The sequence below is a fragment of the Geotrypetes seraphini genome, chromosome 8, assembly GCF_902459505.1.
Source record: "Geotrypetes seraphini chromosome 8, aGeoSer1.1, whole genome shotgun sequence".
Lineage (NCBI taxonomy): Eukaryota > Metazoa > Chordata > Amphibia > Gymnophiona > Dermophiidae > Geotrypetes > Geotrypetes seraphini.
This window is the reverse complement of record NC_047091.1, coordinates 125,002,847-125,021,990: the sequence shown is the minus strand read 5'-3', so window position 1 is coordinate 125,021,990 and position 19,144 is coordinate 125,002,847. Positions and strand designations below refer to the sequence as shown.

Genomic DNA, 19,144 nt, shown 5'->3' with positions numbered 1-19,144 from the left:
CCCCATCCCAGGCGGTAGCACCGAGACCGGTGGATGCTCCTCAGAGGGCGACCTCGGTCTCGAGTATTCCCTCGGGGCAATCGATTTGGACACCTTGGGCTGGGCGGAGGCAGACCCTCCCGCCGTCGAGGAGCCCGAGGATGGCTTTTTGGTCGATCCCGGAGCTGAGGAGGGAAGTGAAGACTTACCCGAGGCAGGCTTGGACGAGGCAACCAGCTTCTATGGGACCGAAGGCCGAGGCGAAGTCGAGGGGCCCGAGGCCGAGGCCGAGGTCAAGGCCGGGGCCGAACTCGAGGCCTTCCCAGCCAGGGAATCAACGGCGAAAAGTTCCGCCATGCGGGCCCTGCGGCGTTTGAGAGCCCTTTTCTGAAAGGTGGCACACCGGGAGCAAGAGTCAGTCGGGTGCTGGGGGCCCAAGCACCGCAAACAGCACCGGTGAGGATCAGTAATAGACAAGAGTCGGTCGCACCGACTGCACTTTTTAAAGCCCGTCACAGGACGGGACATGGGCCCAAAAAGCGGCCGGGAACAGACGAGGTCCCACGGCAGCGGCTACCGGGAGCCCCCGGAGCGACGGAGAAAAATAAAATTTTTTTTTTTTTCCCTGACGATAACTGAAAGAACAAAACAAAAGAACAAGGAAAAACGCAGCGACCGCGTCGAAAACAGGACACAGCCGCGGCGACAGAAGGCAATTTGAAGAGCACAATTTTCCACAGGGCTTCTGGCTCCGCGGATGAAATTGAACTGAGGACCACGAGGTGGGGATGCGCCCTCTAGTGGGCAGGAAGGCTAGCACATGCGTGGTGCAGTGTGCAAACTTGAAACTTCAATCAAGTTTGCTTGAAAAGCTGTCCACGCTGGGGTTCCGTAGATGACGTCACCCACATGTGAGAATATCATGCCTGCTTGTCCTGGGATAAAGCATATATTTAAAAAGGTTCCCAACAGCCATTAATGTTTACCTGCATGAAAATTTGTAGATTCATGTTACATCCATAATTAAGACTTTAAACCAGGATCCATGATTCATCTTCAGTCTGTCAAAACAGAAAAAGATGTTACTAAAAAGATCCATCAGATGACATCGCCATACAGTGTGCCTGTAGACACTACTCTTGCACAACAAGGACAACATTCCCTGCATAGAAATCACACAATTCCCCTCCCTTATCTATGGGAAAATGTATTCAGTCAGTTATAGATAAAGGTTTACCCACAGCACAGCCCAAAAACATCTTTTAAAACATACCCAGGATCTGGTCTGGATATATTTGGGCTGTTTTATTATATAAACAATTTAAAACTCTAGATCCCTCCCTCCAGTATACTTAAGTTATTTGCAAAATTGTCTAGGGATAACTACAATATTGTAGCAGCAAATAGTAAATCTATCCAGGATTATTTCATAAACAAGTATTAAGCAAGGAGAAAGTGGGGACAGGACCCAGCCACAGCCTCAGTGGGCCTCAGCCATTACACAGGTCACCAGCAAAGCCCCAGAGCAAAGAGGGAAAACTTTAGTATCAGCAGATATTCACAAAAAAAAAAAAAAAAAAAAAAGAAAGTTAGGCAAGACCCAGGATCCCATTTCTAAACCTACCAGAAGTCCAAGTCTATAGCAGGCTCCACCTACTATAGACTGAGAAATACTAGCTCTGTAGTGGACTGCACAAGATTATTATATTCTCATTTAGAACTCAGGAATTCAGGTCTCTACCTGCTGGCAGGAGTGCATAATCTAGTATGGGCTGGTCTGGAGGATCACTATGGAAACAAGTATTAGGATAATATCTCCCCACCCCCACCCCTAAAGAGATTGTTTAGCACATAATCATCATAAATGGAAATCACTAACATTCCTACAAAAAAAACCCATAGCCAGTCTGATCACTGGTACACTCTGCCATTAAAAAAAAGAATGCTTACTGCCAAAAGTCAAAGAGCATTTTACAAGGCACACTAGATTCAAATGAGCCCAATAGAAGGATGCTGACATGAGCAAAAGAGTTACCTCGAATTACAGGACTATTCCCACATATGAACTAGCCAAGAGCAGCTTTCGTCTCAGAAGTTTCACTGGAGGCACAACACTTCTTTTCGCCAAGGACACTGCTGTTTTCCATATGCTAGCAGAGGATTCTTAGAAGTTTAAGGCATCAACAAACCCAACTACCTAAGACCATTCTACTTAAATGTTCCTGCACAATCCCCAGTACAAAAAAGGCTGAATGCTAACTCGTGTGTTCACCCAAAGGACACCAACCTATTTTAAAATTATGTTTAATTAAACAGGAAGCATGTCACCATTCTTAAGTGCTTCCTAGCAAGGCAGGCTATCTTAGGGTCAATTTTTTAAGCCTATTCTATTTCACTAATTTAAATTATATTTAAAGTCAATTCTGTATACATTTTAATGTTAAAAATATACTCAATTTCTGTTTGCATGGTCTTGTAGCACCACGTAACATTATAGCTACATACAAGACCCACACCAACAGTGGAGACATGCTCAACAATCCTCTCAATGGTGCAGTCTCAATAGTATAATTACCCAAGATGTACCCCCCCCCCCCCCCAAATAACAAAACTTATCATAAAAATTAATGGGTCAAGAAAAATAATCTAAGGGTGAGTGAGACAAAATATTCTAGTGTGTAATAAGTTGGGAGACTAGTCTCAGTATCCATCTGACCTCTGAAAGTGCTATTCCTATAGCTATAGATCATCATCATGTCAGACCATTCATGTTGTGCAGTGAAAAGGTAATCGCCAGGAGCAAAGTTAATTTCAGACGGTCTTTTAATAGGCTTCGTGAAGCCAAAGAAAATATGAATACAGGAATTCCTTAACCACTGTGTACAGTATCAATGAATTGTTTTCTTGTAGTAAAGAAAAAAGGACAATACAAAAAATATTTGCAGGTCTTTAAGTATGGGCTGTTTACATTGTACAGTAAAAATAGCTCATTATGCAGCCTGAACAGAATACATTTCTTTAGATATACCAAGGTGGTTTGTCTTTATAAACATACCAAAACCACCGTTACACAGAACCACTTTGTTACACTAAAGAAACATCAAAAAGCTATAAACCTGTTTAACCCACAGCTGGTTCAGCTTTCAGTAAACACCGAATAAAGTGTTTTCCAATAATCACTGAATCCAGCTCAAATGGTAGTTTTCAAAATTTATTTTTAAAAAAAAGCCCCCAATCTTGGCTCATTAGGGCAATAAACAAAAAAATACTGCAATATTTTCACAAAAAAAATAGCAAACTCAATAGAAACCTCATAAGAAAAAAACCAAAAAACCTCCGAGAACCTATGTCACATCAGAAGCTGTCAGGCTGTGTTTTACATCAGAACAATTTACTACAAAGGGCAAGTTACAAGTAAGATGCACTACATAATAACGATTCAGCGCAGCTCCAAAAATCTTTATAAACACAGCCAATGGAAGGACGATCTTGAGCCAGGAAGGATTTTTACTCGTTGTGTGTAGCTGAGGACAAGAAGTAGGCAGAATTGTAAAGGCACTGAAGCACAGCAACAAGTTCCAGCATTCAATTCCCCTAAGTGTCATCTGAGAGGCAACATCCCCCTCCCGATCCACAAAAACACTGTCAGGTGTTAAGGTGGTTCTTTCTACACATGCACTATAGCTAGTTTCCCGGAGAAAGTAGGAAAATAGCATCAGGCCTAGAATACAAACACTCCCAACCTTCAAATAAAATCACATCAAAAATACATCCCTCCCATGATCGTCTCCCCCATTACATTTAAAACTTACCATAGCTATCATAGTCTCTGTAGTTGGCTGATGGTGCTGATGAACGATCATAGCTCCCCTGACTCCTGCTAAGAAAATAAAGGACTGAAAACTTAGCTGGTTGTCTCATTTGATTTTTATAAAACCACAATCATTTATAAATTGACTTCATAAATTGAAATAGCAATGTTACTTACCGTAACAGTTGTTACGGGACAGCAGGCAGCTATTCTCACTAGTGGGTTATGTCATCCGACAGAGTCCCGATGCGGACGTTTCACAAGCATACTTGCTTGAAGAAACTTCAGAAGTTTCGAGATGCCCACACCGCGCATGCGCGAGTGCCTTCCCGCCCGATGCACCGGGCGTGTCTCCTCAGTTCAGGTAGCTAGCAGAGAAGCCAACCCAGGGGAGGTGGGTGGGACATGAGAATAGCTGCCTGCTGTCCCTGGATAACAACTGTTACGGTAAGTAACATTGCTTTATCTCAGGACAAGCAGGCAGGTATTCTCACTAGTGGGTGACCTCCAAGCTAACCTCAATGGGATGGTGGGAGAGTTGGCAACTTAGGAGAATAAATTTTGTAACACTGTTTGGCCAAACTGTCCATCCCGTCTGGAGAAAGCATCCAGACAATAGTGAGAGGTGAATGTATGAACCGAGGACCAAGTGGCAGCCTTACAAATCTCCTCAATCGGTGTCAATCTGAGGAAGGCTACAGAGGCCGCCATTGCTCTGACCTTATGGGCTGTGACTTTAGAGGGAAAGGGTAATCCAGCCTGGGCATAGCAGAAAGAGATGCAAGCCGCCATCCAGTTGGAGATGGTACGCTTCAAGACAGGGCGTCCCAACTTGTTCGGATCAAAGGAGACGAAAAGTTGAGGAGCAGTTCTGTGTGGTTTGGTGCGATCCAGCTAGAAAGCCAAAGCATGTTTACAGTCCAGAGTGTGAAGAGCTGATTCTCCAGGATGAGAATGAGGCTTTGGAAAAAACACAGGAAGAACTATGGATTGGTTGAGATGAAATTCAGAGACCACTTTTGGCAGGAATTTCGGATGAGTGCGGAGAACTACCTTGTCATGATGGAATACTGTGAAAAGTGGATCCGCCACCAAGGCCTGAAGCTCACTGACTCTGTGGGCAGAAGTGAGGGCAACCAGAAAAACCACTTTCCAAGTGAGAAACTTCAGCGGAGCCTTCTTGAGAGGCTCAAAAGGAGGTTTCATAAGTTGAGAAAGGACAACATTGAGATCCCAAACCACTGGAGGAGGTTTGACATGGAAAAGTTCTTTCATAAATCTGGAAACCACAGAGCAGAGAGAGGTTTCCCTTGCAGAGGCTGATGGAAAGCCGCAATAGCACTCAGGTGGACTCGTATGGATGTAGACTTGAGGCCAGAATGAGACAGGTGTAGAAGATAGTCCAATACAGAAGAGAGGGAGGCCCATTGAGACTCCTTACGATTAGAAACACACCAGTTAGAAAAACTAGTCCACTTTTGGGAGTAGCATTGTCTAGTAGCAGGCTTCCGGGAAGCCTCCAATACATCCCTCACTGCTTTAGAGAACTGGAGAGGAGTTACGTTGAGAGGAACCAAGCTGTCAGGTGGAGAGACTGCAGGTTGGGATGGAGCAGAGATCCTTGATGCTGAGTAAGCAGTGAAGGAAACACTGGAAGAAGGAATGGCTCCCTGCTGCTGAGTTGAAGAAGAAGGGAGTACTAAGGCTGTCTGGGCCACCAAGGAGCTATCAGAATCATGGTGGCATGGTCGGATTTCAGCTTGACCAGAGTCTTTTGAATGAGAGGAAACAGAGGAAATGCATATAGAAAGAGATTCCTCCAATCCAGAAGAAAGGCATCTGCCTCGAGGCGATGAGGAGTGTAGATCCTGGAGCAGAACGGAGGCAGTCTGAAGTTGTGAGGAGTCGCAGAGAGGTCTATCTGAGGCGTCCCCCACTGAGAGATCTGATGAAGGGGCCTGGAATGGAGTGTCCATTCGTGAGGCTGGAGGAGACGACTTAAGTTGTCTGCCAAGGCATTGTCCTTCCCCTGAATGTAGACAGCTTTGAGGAAGGTGTTGTGGCGAATCGCCCAATCCCAGACTCTGAGAGCTTCCTGGCAGAGGGAGGCCGATCCCGTGCCCCCCTGTTTGTTGACATAATACATGGCGACCTGATTGTCCGTGCGAATGAGGACCACCAGGTCGTGAAGCAGATGTTGGAAAGCTTGAAAAGCATTGAAAATTGCCCTGAGTTCCAGAAGATCGATATGGCACAGCAGGTCCACACTGGTCCAGAAGCCTCGAGTGCGAAGACCGTCCAGATGAGCCCCCCATGCATAGGTTGAGGAATCGATTGTGAGAACCTTCTGGTGGGGAAGGGAGTGAAACAGCAAACCTCTGGACAGATTTGAAGAGATCAACCACCAATGCAGAGACTGCTGAAGAGCAGGAGTGACTAGGATGTGACGAGTCAAGGGATCCGACACCTGTGTCCACTGAGAAGCCAGGGTCCACTGAGGAATTCTGAAGTGAAGTCTGGCAAAAGGAGTCACATGAACTGTAGAGGCCATGAGGCCTAGGAGGACCATCTTGTGTCTCGCTAAGATGGACTGGCTAGAAGACACTGACTGGCATAGACGAAGCAGAGCATCCAGGCGCTGAGGAGGAAGGAATGCTCTGAGTTGAATAGTATCGAGAACTGCCCCGATGAAGGGGAGAGACTGGGTCGGTTGCAGATGAGATTTTGGGAAGTTGATTTCGAATCCCAGACTCTGCAGGAACCAGATAGTCTTTTGGGTCGCAGAGATGACCCCTGGAGACAAGGCGGCTTTGATGAGCCAGTCGTCGAGGTAGGGAAACACCTGAAGACCATGGTTCCGAAGTGCAGCGGCCACCACAACCAGATACTTTGTGAAGACTCTGGGAGACGAGGACAGGCTGAATGGAAGCACTCGATACTGCAGATGCAGATGTCCCACCCGAAATCTGAGGAATTTGCGAGAGGCCGGATGAATGGGAATGCGAGTGTAGGCCTCCTTGAGATCCAGAGAGCATAACCAGTCGTTCTGCTCGAGGAGAGGGTAGAGAGAAGCTAGAGTCAACATACGAAATCTCTCCTTGACCAAGAACTTGTTGAGCACCCTGAGGTCCAGAATTAGACGCAGGTCACCTGTCTTCTTCGGAACAAGGAAGTACCGGGAGTAAAACCCCCGGTTGTGTTGGTCCACAGGGACCGGCTCGACGGCCCGTAGTCGGAGCAAAGCCTGAGCTTCCTGAAGAAGAAGGGCGGTCTGGGTCAAGTTGGAAGGATACTCTCTTGGAGGATGGTCCTGGGGGACCCGATGGAACTGAAGAGAGTAAGAGAGTATCCTTCTCTGATGATGGTAAGAACCCAAAGGTCGGTGGTTATAACCATCCATCGATGATAAAAATGATGGAGGCGACCCCCAATTGGAAAGACAGGGGATAGCAGAACGGTATCGGTTATGCTCCCTACCAGAGAGTCAAAAAGGCTGAGGCGCCTTGGGAACAGCAGAAGGCTGAGGTTTTTGCTGAGACTTCTGCGGGGGTTGTCTCTTCGCTGGCTGCCTCGCAGCAGGAGCCTGCCTGGGAGTGTAACGCCGCTGATAAATCAAGGGCGGTCGAGAGGGACGAGACTGAGCAGGCTTTGGCTTGGGACGAAGGATGGACTGGAAAGATTTTTCATGGTCCGACAGCTTCTTCGTCACGGTCTCAATAGATTCATCAAACAAATCCGCACCTGCACAGGGAACGTTGGCAAGCCTGTCCTGGAGGTTCGGGTCCATGTCAATGGTTCGAAGCCAAGTCCAAGGTGATGTCGAGATCATCCACCATCTGCCGTAGAAAAGACGAAAAAGACAACTGGTCAGCCAAAACAGGCCTGTGAGACGGACTTGATGAAGTTGATGCCTCCGGATCTAAGGAGACTTGAGATCGACAAGGAGAGAAAGATCCGTAGACATCCTCGAACTCCGGGCCCGGAGGAGGGGAGATATCCGAAGATGAATACCCCACACGAGGAAGTTTCTTCTGCGGCGAGACTGTAGAATGCCTAGAGGAATGCCTGGAACGATGCCCCTCTCTGTGTCTCGAAGGAGATCTAGAACGGCGATGCCTAGATGGTTCCCCAGAGGCCTCCAAGGAATAGATGGGGCTGGAGACCATAGAGCGAAGAGGAGGATGGGCCAACGCCTCTCGAGCAGCAATCCATGGGTCGAGAGAGGGTCTGGCCTGGAAGGGACTCTGGAAGAATTCCTCCTGACGACGCCCAGGGTTTCGATCACCCGAAGGCACATCCCAAATTTCTTCGCCCTGGACGGGGATGGATTCCAGAGGCGGCATGTCACTAAACGAAGCACGCCTCGATGAACTGGCGGCCAAGCGCCGCTCCTCCTCCCCTAGCAGCGAGAGCTAGCGGCGAGGGGGAGGAGGAGGGGGCGGCTCGCCCCCACGAGAAGGGACTGCATGCCCAGACTGGATGGTGGCAAGCCACTTGGGCCCCATGGTTGTCATTATATCAATGAATTGGGCCTCCATGATCGACCACAGCGAAGCCGACAAGGGGGAAGCCGCACTCAAAGTGGGACCTCCTGTACGGTCTTCGCGGTCCCGAGTGGTCGAGTGCTTAGCCTTAGAAGCTTTTGACACTTTAATAACAACCGGGGGGATGGTCTGAGGAGGTACCTGATCTGAGGAGACCGAAGGAGGCACCGGAGCAGGAGGCGGGGTCGAAGCCGGAACGAAGGAAGCCGGCTTCAAAAGATCCGATGCAGCAGGAGTAGAAGATGACTTCGCAGGTAAAGGCGAAGCGCTGGTCGAAGTCGAAGGTTCCTTAGCAGCTTCCATCTTGAACATCGACTCCCACAGGAAACAGCGACGCTTAAAAGCACGTGCTATTAGAGTGGAACAAGGCAGGCACGATTTCGGAAGATGTTCCGGACCGAGACACTGCAAACAGCGTCGATGCGGGTCCGTCAACGAAATCGCGCGCTGGCACTTGATGCACTTTTTAAAACCGGTAAATGGCCGGGACATAGGCCGAAAAAGCTCCGCTGCTAGATCGAAGGAGCGGGGCCCCAGCCACACGGCCGACCCGGTCGAATCTTTGGAAAAAATTTTTTTGGGGAAAAATAAGAACACGAGAGAATGAAACACACGATTAAGAGAAAAACAAACTCAAAACCGCGGTACTAGAAGGCAAGAACACAGGTTCACTCAGCGCAGAGTTGAAGCAAACTTCTCAGCTCCGCGGAAAGAAAAGAACTGAAGAGACACGCCCGGTGCATCGGGCAGGAAGGCACTCGCGCATGCGCAGTGCGGGCATCTCGAAACTTCTGAAGTTTCTCCAAGCAAGTATGCTTGTGAGACGTCCGCATCGGGGCTCTGTCGGATGACATTACCCACTAGTGAGAATACTTGCCTGTTTGACCTGGGATAAACTTATGTTCTAGAGACAAATTAAAACAGCTGTTGTATACTTTGTATTTACCTCCCATAATAGTCTCTGGATCCACCATATCCACCACTTCTTGATTCAAACCTATTTCCATAACTTCTATCTCCACCACCTGCCAAAAAAAATATATAAATCCATCAGCAGGTAGAACCCACTGAACTTCATAAATGTATCTATAACTAATGAATACAAAGGGTGACCAAGCGGTCCAATATAGTTTTCACTGAACCCAGGACCTCGTGCTCTACTACGGTACAATCCTCTGCCTCCTGATGAACCTCCTCTGTAGCCACGATTCCGGTTATCTGAAGATTTGCCAGCCTGGTCAACTCTAATTTGACGCCCATCAACAGTCTTTTTTTTTGCGGGGGAGATGTCGCCAAGATGCCAAAGGAGAAAAAAATAAAAGAAAATGTTAGTTCTAACAGCATTTCCTTTTAAGCAACAAACAAAAATAAACAAAGGCAGCCACATACTTATTAAAAAATGATTTCCAAGATGTCAAGATACTACTTTTTTTTTTTTGATCTTTGTAAATCTTTATTCATTTTCATATCTTACAAGTGTATAATCCATCAAAATAATTTTTACAAATCACTTGACAATCTTACTTATAAAGCAATGTTACTTACCGTAACAGGTGTTATCCAGGGACAGCAGGCAGCTATTCTCACTAGTGGGTGATGTCATCCGACAGAGCCCCGATGCGGACGTCTCACAAGCATACTTGCTTGAAGAAACTTCAGAAGTTTTGAGATGCCCGCACCGCGCATGCGCAAGTGCCTTCCCGCCCGATGCACCAGGCATGTCTCCTCAGTTCAGATAGCTATAAGAGGAGCCAACCCAGGGGAGGTGGGTGGGACGTGAGAATAGCTGCCTGCTGTCCCTGGATAACAACTGTTACGGTAAGTAACATTGCTTTATCCCAGGACAAGCAGGCAGGTATTCTCACTAGTGGGTGACCTCCAAGCTAACCTCAATGGGATGGTGGGAGAGTTGGCAACTTAGGAGAATAAATTTTGTAATACTGTTTGGCCAAACTGTCCATCCCGTCTGGAGAAAGCATCCAGACAATAGTGAGAGGTGAAGGTATGAACCGAGGACCAAGTGGCAGCCTTACAAATGTCCTCAATCGGTGTCGATCTGAGGAAGGCTACAGAGGCCGCCATTGCACTGACCCTATGGGTTGTGACTTTACAGGGAAGGGGTAATCCAGCCTGGGCATAGCAGAAAGAGATGCAAGCCGCCATCCAGTTGGAGATGGTACACTTCGAGACAGGGCGTCCCAACTTGTTCGGATCAAAGGAGACGAAAAGTTGAGGAGCAGTTCTGTGTGGTTTGGTGCGATCCAGGTAGAAAGCCAAAGCACGTTTACAGTCCAGAGTGTGAAGAGCTGATTCTCCAGGATGAGAATGAGGCTTTGGAAAAAACACAGAAAGAACTATGGATTGGTTGAGATGAAATTCAGAGACCACTTTAGCCAGAAATTTCGGATGAGTGCGAAGGACCACCTTGTCATGATAGAATACTGTGAAAGGTGGATCCGCCACTAAGGCCTGAAGCTCATTGACTCTGCGGGCAGAAGTGAGGGCAACAAGAAAAACCACTTTCCAAGTGAGAAACTTCAGCGGAGCCTTGTTTAGAGGCTCAAAAGGAGGTTTCATAAGTTGAGAAAGGACAACAATGAGATCCCAAACCACTGGAGGAGGTTTGAGAGGAGGATTGACATGGAAAAGTTCTTTCATAAATCTGGAAAACACAGGATGAGCAGAGAGAGGTTTCCCTTGCAGAGGCTGATGGAAAGCCGCAATTGCACTCAGGTGGACTCGTATGGATGTAGACTTGAGGCCAGAATGAGACAGGTGTAGAAGATAGTCCAGTACAGAAGATAGGGAGGCTCGTTGAGGCTCCTTACGATTAGAAACACACCAGTTAGAAAATGTAGTCCATTTTTGGGAGTAGCATTGTCTAGTACCAGGCTTCCTGGAGGCCTCCAACACATCCCTCACCGCTTTGGAAAACTGGAGGGGAGTTACGTTGAGAGGAACCAAGCTGTCAGGTGGAGAGACTGCAGGTTGGGATGGAGCAGAGATCCTTGATGCTGACTAAGCAGTGAAGGAAACACTGGATGAAGGAACGGTTCCCTGCTGCTGAGTTGAAATTGAAGGGAGTACCAAGGTTGCCTGGGCCACCAAGGAGCTATCAGAATCATGGTGGCATGGTCTGACTTCAGCTTGACCAGAGTCTTTTGAATGAGAGGAAACGGAGGAAATGCATATAGAAAGAAATTCCTCCAATCCAGAAAGCAATGTACTTACCGTAACAGTTGTTATCCAGGGACAGCAGGCAGCTATTCTCACTAGTGGGGGTGATGTCATCAGACAGAGCCCCGGTACGGACGTCTCACAAGCACGTGTTGCTTGTAGAAACTTAAAGTTTCTATAATGCCCGCACCGCGCATGCGCCGGTGCCTTCCTGCCCGGAGATCCGGGCGTGTCTCCTCAGTTCAGGTAGCTAGCCTGAGAAGCCAACCCAGGGGAGGTGGGTGGGACGTGAGAATAGCTGCCTGCTGTCCCTGGATAACAACTGTTACGGTAAGTAACATTGCTTTATCCCAGGACAAGCAGGCAGTATTCTCACTAGTGGGTGACCTCCAAGCTAACCTCAGTGGGATGGAGGGGGGAGTTGGCGACTTAAGAGAATAAATTTTTCAATACTGTTTGGCCAAACTGTCCATCCCGTCTGGAGAGAGTATCCAGACAATAATGTGAGGTGAATGTGTGAACCGAGGACCAGGTGGCAGCCTTACAAATTTCCTCGATTGGTGTTGATCTGAGGAATGCTACTGAGGCTGCCATTGCTCTGACCTTATGGGCTGTGACCTTACAAGGAAGTGATAATCCAGCCTGGGCATAGCAGAAAGAGATACAAGCCGCCATCCAATTAGAGATGGTGCGCTTCGATACGGGTCTTCCCAACTTGTTAGGATCGAAGGAGACAAAAAGTTGAGGGGTGGTTCTGTGTGGCTTGGTGCGATCCAGGTAGAAAGCCAAGGCACGTTTACAGTCTAGAGTGTGAAGGGCCGATTCTCCGTGGTGAGAATGGGGCTTAGGGAAGAATACTGGAAGTACAATGGATTGGTTGAGATGGAATTCGGAGACCACCTTAGGCAGGAATTTCGGGTGAGTGCGTAGGACCACCTTGTCATGATGGAATACTGTGAATGGTGGATCCGCCATCAATGCCTGGAGTTCGCTGACTCTGCGAGCGGACGTAAGGGCTACAAGAAAAAGCACTTTCCAGGTGAGGTACTTAAGAGGGGCCCTGTTGAGTGGTTCAAACGGGGGCTTCATGAGATGGGATAGGACTACATTGAGGTCCCAAACTACTGGGGGTGGTTTGAGAGGAGGGTTAACATGGAAGAGTCCTTTCATAAATCTGGCGCCCACTGGATGGGCCGAGAGGGGTTTCCCTTGTAGGGGCTGGTGGAACGCCGCAATAGCGCTCAGGTGGACTCGTATGGATGTGGACTTGAGCCCAGATTGAGATAGGTGTAGGAGATAGTCCAGCACGGAGGATAAGGAAGCTCGCTGAGGTTCCTTTGACTTAGAAACACACCATGAGGAGAATCTGGTCCATTTCTGGGAGTAGCATTGTCGAGTGGCGGGCTTCCTGGAAGCTTCCAAGACCTCCCTCATTTCTTGTGAGAATTGGTGAGGGGTTACGTTGAGAGGAACCAAGCTGTCAGGTGGAGAGACTGCAGGTTGGGATGAAGTAGTGATCCTTGATGTTGAGTAAGCAGTGAAGGAAACACTGGAAGTGGTACTGGTTCCCTGCTGCTGAGTTGGAGTAGGAGGGAGAACCAAGGTTGTCTGGGCCACCGAGGAGCTATTAGAATCATGGTGGCCCGTTCGAGTTTCAGCTTGACCAGAGTCTTCTGGATCAGCGGGAATGGTGGGAACGCATATAGAAATCGTTTCCCCCAGTTCAGTAGAAAAGCATCTGCCTCGAGGCGATGAGGAGTGTAGATCCTGGAGCAAAACTGAGGCAGTTTGGAGTTGTGGGGAGCCGCAAAGAGGTCTATCTGAGGCGTCCCCCATTGCGTGAAGATTTGGTGAAGGGGGCTGGAATGGAGAGTCCATTCGTGCGGTTGTAGCAGACGGCTTAGTTTGTCTGCTAAGACGTTGTTCTCCCCCCTGGATGTATACTGCTCTGAGTAGGGCGTTGTGGCGCACCGCCCAGTCCCAGACTCGTAGAGCTTCCTGGCAAAGGAGGGCCGAGCCCGTGCCTCCTTGCTTGTTGATATAATACATGGCAGCCTGATTGTCTGTGCGAATGAGGATTACCATGTCGTGAAGTAGATGTTGGAAAGCTTGGAGCGCATTGAAGATGGCTCTGAGTTCCAGTAGATTGATTTGGTGTAGTCTTTCCGCACTGGTCCAGAATCCTTGGGTGCGGAGACCATCCAGGTGGGCCCCCCATGCATAATTCGACGAATCGGTTGTGAGAACTTTCTGATGGGGGGGAGAGTGCATCAGCAAACCTCTGGATAGATTCGAAGAGGTCATCCACCAAAGTAGAGACTGCCGAAGAGCAGGTGTGACTGAGATGTGTTTGGATAGTGGATCGGACGTCTGATTCCACTGTGATGCCAGGGTCCACTGGGGGATCCTGAGGTGGAGTCTGGCAAAGGGTGTCACGTGTACTGTGGAGGCCATATGGCCCAGGAGCACCATCAGTTGTCTCGCCGGTAGGGTTTGGCGAGTAGACACCGACTGGCAGAGATGAAGAAGAGACTCCATGCGTTGCAGAGGCAGGAATGCTCGGAGTCGGGTGGTGTCCAGGACCGCTCCGATGAAGGGGAGGGACTGGGTGGGTTGTAGATGAGACTTGGAAAAGTTGATCTCGAAGCCCAAATTCTGGCGGAAGTAGGTTGTAGCCAAGGCCGCCGAAGTGACCTCTGGGGTTGACGGGGCCTTGATGAGCCAGTCGTCGAGGTATGGGAACACCTGTAGACCCCTGTCCCGGAGTGCTGCGGCCACTACCACCAGGCACTTTGTGAAGACTCTGGGGGACGAAGATAGGCCGAATGGTAGCACTCGATACTGTAGGTGCAGATTTCCCACCCGAAATCTGAGGAACTTTCGGGAGGCCGGGTGAATGGGGATGTGAGTGTAGGCCTCCTTGAGATCCAGGGAGCATAACCAGTCGTTCTGCTCGAGGAGGGGGTATAGAGAAGCCAAAGTCAACATGCGAAACTTCTCTTTGACCAGAAACTTGTTGAGGGCCCGAAGGTCTAAAATGGGTCGCAGGTCGCCCGTTTTCTTCGGGACGAGGAAGTACCGGAGTAAAACCCTCGGTTCAATTGGTCTGACGGGACCGGCTCGACAGCCCGAAGCTGAAGTAAGGTTTGGACTTCCTGAAGAAGAAGGGCGGTCTGCGTCGAGCTTGAAGGATACTCTCTTGGAGGATGGTCCGGGGGGACCCGATGGAATTGAAGAGAGTATCCTTCTCTTATGATGGTAAGGACCCATAGGTCCGTGGTTATGGCCTCCCATCGATGGTAAAAAAGATGGAGGCGGCCCCCTATGGGAGAGGCTGAGTGCAGAACGGTGTCGGTTTTGCTCCCGGGAGGGGAGTCAAAAGGGCTGGGGAGCCTTAGGTGCAGCCGGTGGCTGAGGTTTTTGCTGAGACTTCTGGGGAGGTTGTCTCTTCGCAGGTTGTCTCGCAGCAGGCGTTTGTCTGGGCATGTAACGCCGCTGGTAAATCAGGGGTGGCCTGGAAGGTCGAGACTGTTGAGGTTTGGGTTTGGGCCGCAGGATGGATTGAAAAGATTTTTCATGATCCGACAGCTTCTTGGTAACAGTTTCGATAGACTCATCGAACAGGTCAGCTCCAGCACATGGTACGTTGGCGAGTCTGTCCTGGAGGTTGGGATCCATATCGATTGTACGGAGCCATGCCAGGCGACGCATGGCTACCGCGCTTGCGGCAGCACGTGCCGAGAGTTCGAATGCATCGAAGGAGGATTGCATCAGCTGGAGGCGTAATTGGGAGAGGGAGGCTACCACTTCCTCGAACTCGAATCGAGCTTGGTTGTCTATGAACGGAGTGAACTTGCGGAGCACCGGCAAGAAGAACTCCAGATAGGAAGAGAAAAAGAAATTGTAGTTCAGCACCCGTGACGCCATCATGGAGTTTTGATAGAATTTTCTACCAAATTTGTCCATCGCTCTCCCCTCTCGGCCCGGCGGTACAGAGGCGTAGACCTGGGAGGGATGAGAGCGTTTAAGAGAGGACTCGACCAGTAGGGATTGGTGGGAGAGTTGAGGGCCCTCAAACCCTTTATGGTGCACGATGCGGTATCGAGCATCGAGTTTGCTGGGGATCGCCGGTATGGAGTACGGTGTTTCGAAACACTGCATGAAGGTCTGATCCAGCAATTTATGCAGGGGGAGCCGAAGCGACTCCGTTGGAGGGTTAGGTAAATGCATGGTGTCCAGATACTCTTTGGAGTATCGGGAGCCCGTGTCAAGGGTCACATCCAGATCATCCGCCATTTGTCGGAGGAATGATGAGAAGGACAATTGATCCGCCAGCGTCGGCCTGTGGGACGGGCTGGAGGAGGAGGAGGCCTCCAGGTCCATGGACATCGGGGAGTGGCAAGGAGAATCGGGCACCGGTGTCTCCTCGTACTCCGGGCCCCCCGGAGGGGACACCTCTGATGAGGAGTATCCCTTACGTTGCAGTTTTTTCTGCGGTGACACCTCCGAATGGCGTGAAGAGTGCCAGGATGAGTGTCTCGATCGGTGCCCGTCTCGGTGGCGGGACGGGGATCGGGATCGTCTGTGCATCGCCTGGTCTCCCGAGGCCCCCAAGTGGTGGATAGGGCTGGAAGCGGTGGATCGCAACTGGGGTTGCGATGCGGGTTCTTGCGATGCTACCCAAGTCTGGTAAGGAGTACGGAAGAACTCTTCCTGACTATGCCCAGGGCTTTGAGTATCGATCGGAGGTCTGGTCCCATGTTGGCGCGGAGGCGTAATGGGTTCTAATGGCGGCATATCGGTAAGCGAGGCTTGCCGCGTGGGCATCGCCGCCCTCCCCCGTTCGTCCTCGTCGGTTTTCGAGGTCGAACGGGGAGGAGGGGGAGGGGGCGGACCGCCCCTTTGGACCGGTACCGGGAGGTCACCCTGTATGGCAGCGATGAGCCCGGGTCCGATGGTCTGCATGAGCTCAACGAATTGAGCTTCCAGCACGGACTGTAGCGAAGCCGATAAGGAGGGATCCGCACCGAAAGGGGGTCCTCCTGCACGGTCATCGCACTCCTTCGAGGCCGAGTGCTTCTGCTTAGTAGCTTTCGGCACTTTGATGACCACTGGTGGCACTGTGGAAGGAAGAGGTACCTGAACCGAGGAGACCGGGGCAGGCACCGACGTCGAGCTCGTGGATGGTGTCGGATGAACGATGCCGGTTTCACCACACTCGATGCAGGAGGGGGTCGATACCGGTTTCGCCCGAACCGGGGAGGTATCAGATGAAGTGGAGGCTGAGGGATCCTTAGCTGCGTCCATCTTGAACATCGATTCCCAAAATAGGCAACGCCGCTTGAATGAGCGTGCCGTAAGGGTAGAGCAAGGCATGCACGATTTCGGGATGTGGTCAGGGCCCAAACACTGCAAACAGCGCCGGTGAGGGTCCGTGAGTGAAATCGCGCGTTGGCACTTGCTGCACTTTTTAAACCCGGTGATTGGCCGGGACATAGGCCGGAAAATCTCCGCCGCGAGGTCGAAGCCAGTGGGCCTGAGCCACGTGGCCGGCCCGTTCGACCCGCCGGAGGAAATAATCTTCTTTTTTTTTTTTTTTTTTTGAAAAAGAAAAGTACTGTTAACTGTAATTAAAAGAGAGCGAAAACGCGGACAAGGAAGGCAAATTTAACTGAATTCAGCTAGCGCATGATGAAGTTGAACTTCTCAGCTCCGCGGAAAGAAAAGAACTGAGGAGACACGCCCGGATCTCCGGGCGGGAAGGCACTGGCGCATGCGCGGTGCGGGTATCTAGAAACTTTAAGTTTCTACAAGCAACACGTGCTTGTGAGACGTCCATACCGGGGCTCTGTCTGATGACATCACCCACTAGTGAGAATACCTGCCTGCTTGTCCTGGGATAATATGAATAATTAACATTTTCTCTGCCTTTCATTGTGCTTTGTTTTTTTTTAATTTTATTGTTGGTAGATCATTTTGACTTAGTCATTATAAAAGTAGCTCGCAAGCCCATAAAGTGTGGGCACCCCTGCTCTAGAACATTATTCTTTAACCGCCGGTCTGTGGACTGGTGCCGGTCTGCAGGAAATTTCTGCCGGTCCACGGAGGACCGGCAAGATTGCTGCTGCTGCTAAACCCGACAGGAAATCTTCTTTCCGAAGTCAATTCTGACGTCTGAGAGAACGTTCTGGGCCAGCCAATCGCTGCCTGGCTGGCCCAGAACGTCCTCTCGAACGTCAGAATTCACGTCAAAAAGAAGATTTCCTGTTTGGTTTAGCAACAGCAGCAGCAGGGCGGTAAGAGCAGAGGAAAGCAAGGAGGGAGGCTTTTTTTTTTTTTTTTGCCGGCAAGGAGGGAAGGAGGTAGTCAGGCAAGCAGGCTGGCTTTGGCCAGGGAGGGAGGGAGAGTGAGAGAGGTAGACAGGCTGGCTTCGGGGTGGGACAAAGTGTGGAAGGCAGTGAGAGGGACATGGGAAGGAGGCACTGGGGGGGCACTAAAGACAGGAAGGAGCACTAAGGACATGGGAAGGAGGCACTGGGGGGGCACTAAAGACAGGAAGGAGCACTAAGGACATGGGAAGGAGGCACTGGGGGGGCACTAAAGACAGGAAGGAGCACTAAGGACATGGGAAGGAGGCACTGGGGGGCACTAAAGACAGTAAGGAGCACTAAGGACATGGGAAGGAAGCACTGGGGGGCACTAAAGACAGGAAGGAGCACTAAGGACATGGGAAGGAGGCACTGGGGGCACTAAAGGCATGGGAAGGAGGCACTGGGGGGCACTAAGGACTTGGGAAGGAGGCACTGGGGGGCACTAAGGACTTGAGAAGGAAAGAGGGAGGGAATAGAAAGGGACAATTGTTGGGCCTGAGTGCAGAAAGAAATGAAAGGATACACAGACAGAGACTCATAAAATCACCAGAGAACAAAAGGTAGGAAAAATGATTTTATTTTCAATTTAGTGATCAAAACGTGTCAGTTTTGATAATTTATATCTGCTGTCTATATTTTGCACTATATTTGTCTATTTTTCTATAGTTACTTAGGTGACCGAGCTCACGGAGATGGGGTGGAAATGGGTTTTAATTTTAGTCTATGTGTACCGGTCCACTAAATAATTCATTTATTTCTTCCGGTCCATGGGTGTAAAAGGGTTGAAAAACACTGCTCTAGAATGTCCTGTACAGATTGAGAGAACTGTAGAGTGGCAGTTAGGTTGAGAGGTATCAAGCTGTTAGGTGTAGAGACTGCAGGTTGGGATGAAGTAGAGACCCTTGACTGTGTAAGCAGAGAGGGAAATACTGGTAGAAGTAGAGACTCCCTGCTGCTGAGTTGAAGTAGAAGGGAGAACCAAGGTTGTCTGGGCCACCGAAGAGCTATCAGTTATGGTGGCATGCTCCTTCTTGAGTTTGACAAGAGTCTTGAGAATCAGAGGGAATAGAGGGAACGCATAGAGAAAGTGATTCGTCCATGACAGAAGGAAAGCATCTGCCACAAGGCGATGAGGAAACTACCGTATTTTCGCGGATATAACGCGCACCCGTGTAAAACGCGCACACGGGTATAGCGCGCGGGGAACACAAATCTATGTAAAAAAAATTAATATAGCGCGCACACGCGTATACCGCGCATGC

The 19,144-nt window shown here is 49.7% G+C and overlaps 1 protein-coding gene across 4 annotated transcripts in view; it reads right to left on the bottom strand.

Moving 5' to 3' along the window:
- Positions 1–19,144, bottom strand: part of LOC117364858 (cold-inducible RNA-binding protein-like) — a 76,575-nt gene that overhangs the window by 26,335 nt on the left and 31,096 nt on the right. The window contains exons 4-7 of one of the 4 annotated variants that reach the window (XM_033954564.1): positions 9,484–9,601; positions 9,281–9,359; positions 3,792–3,859; positions 966–1,040 (exon numbers count right to left, since the gene is read on the bottom strand). In XM_033954564.1, the coding sequence (XP_033810455.1) occupies positions 1,036–1,040; positions 3,792–3,859; positions 9,281–9,359; positions 9,484–9,601 (270 nt within the window). In that variant the 3' untranslated portion in view covers positions 966–1,035. Of the gene's footprint in view, positions 1–965; positions 1,041–2,779; positions 3,504–3,791; positions 3,860–9,280; positions 9,360–9,483; positions 9,602–19,144 lie in introns of those variants that run through there. The other 3 variants (XM_033954565.1, XM_033954563.1, XM_033954562.1) reach the window with 3 other exon arrangements.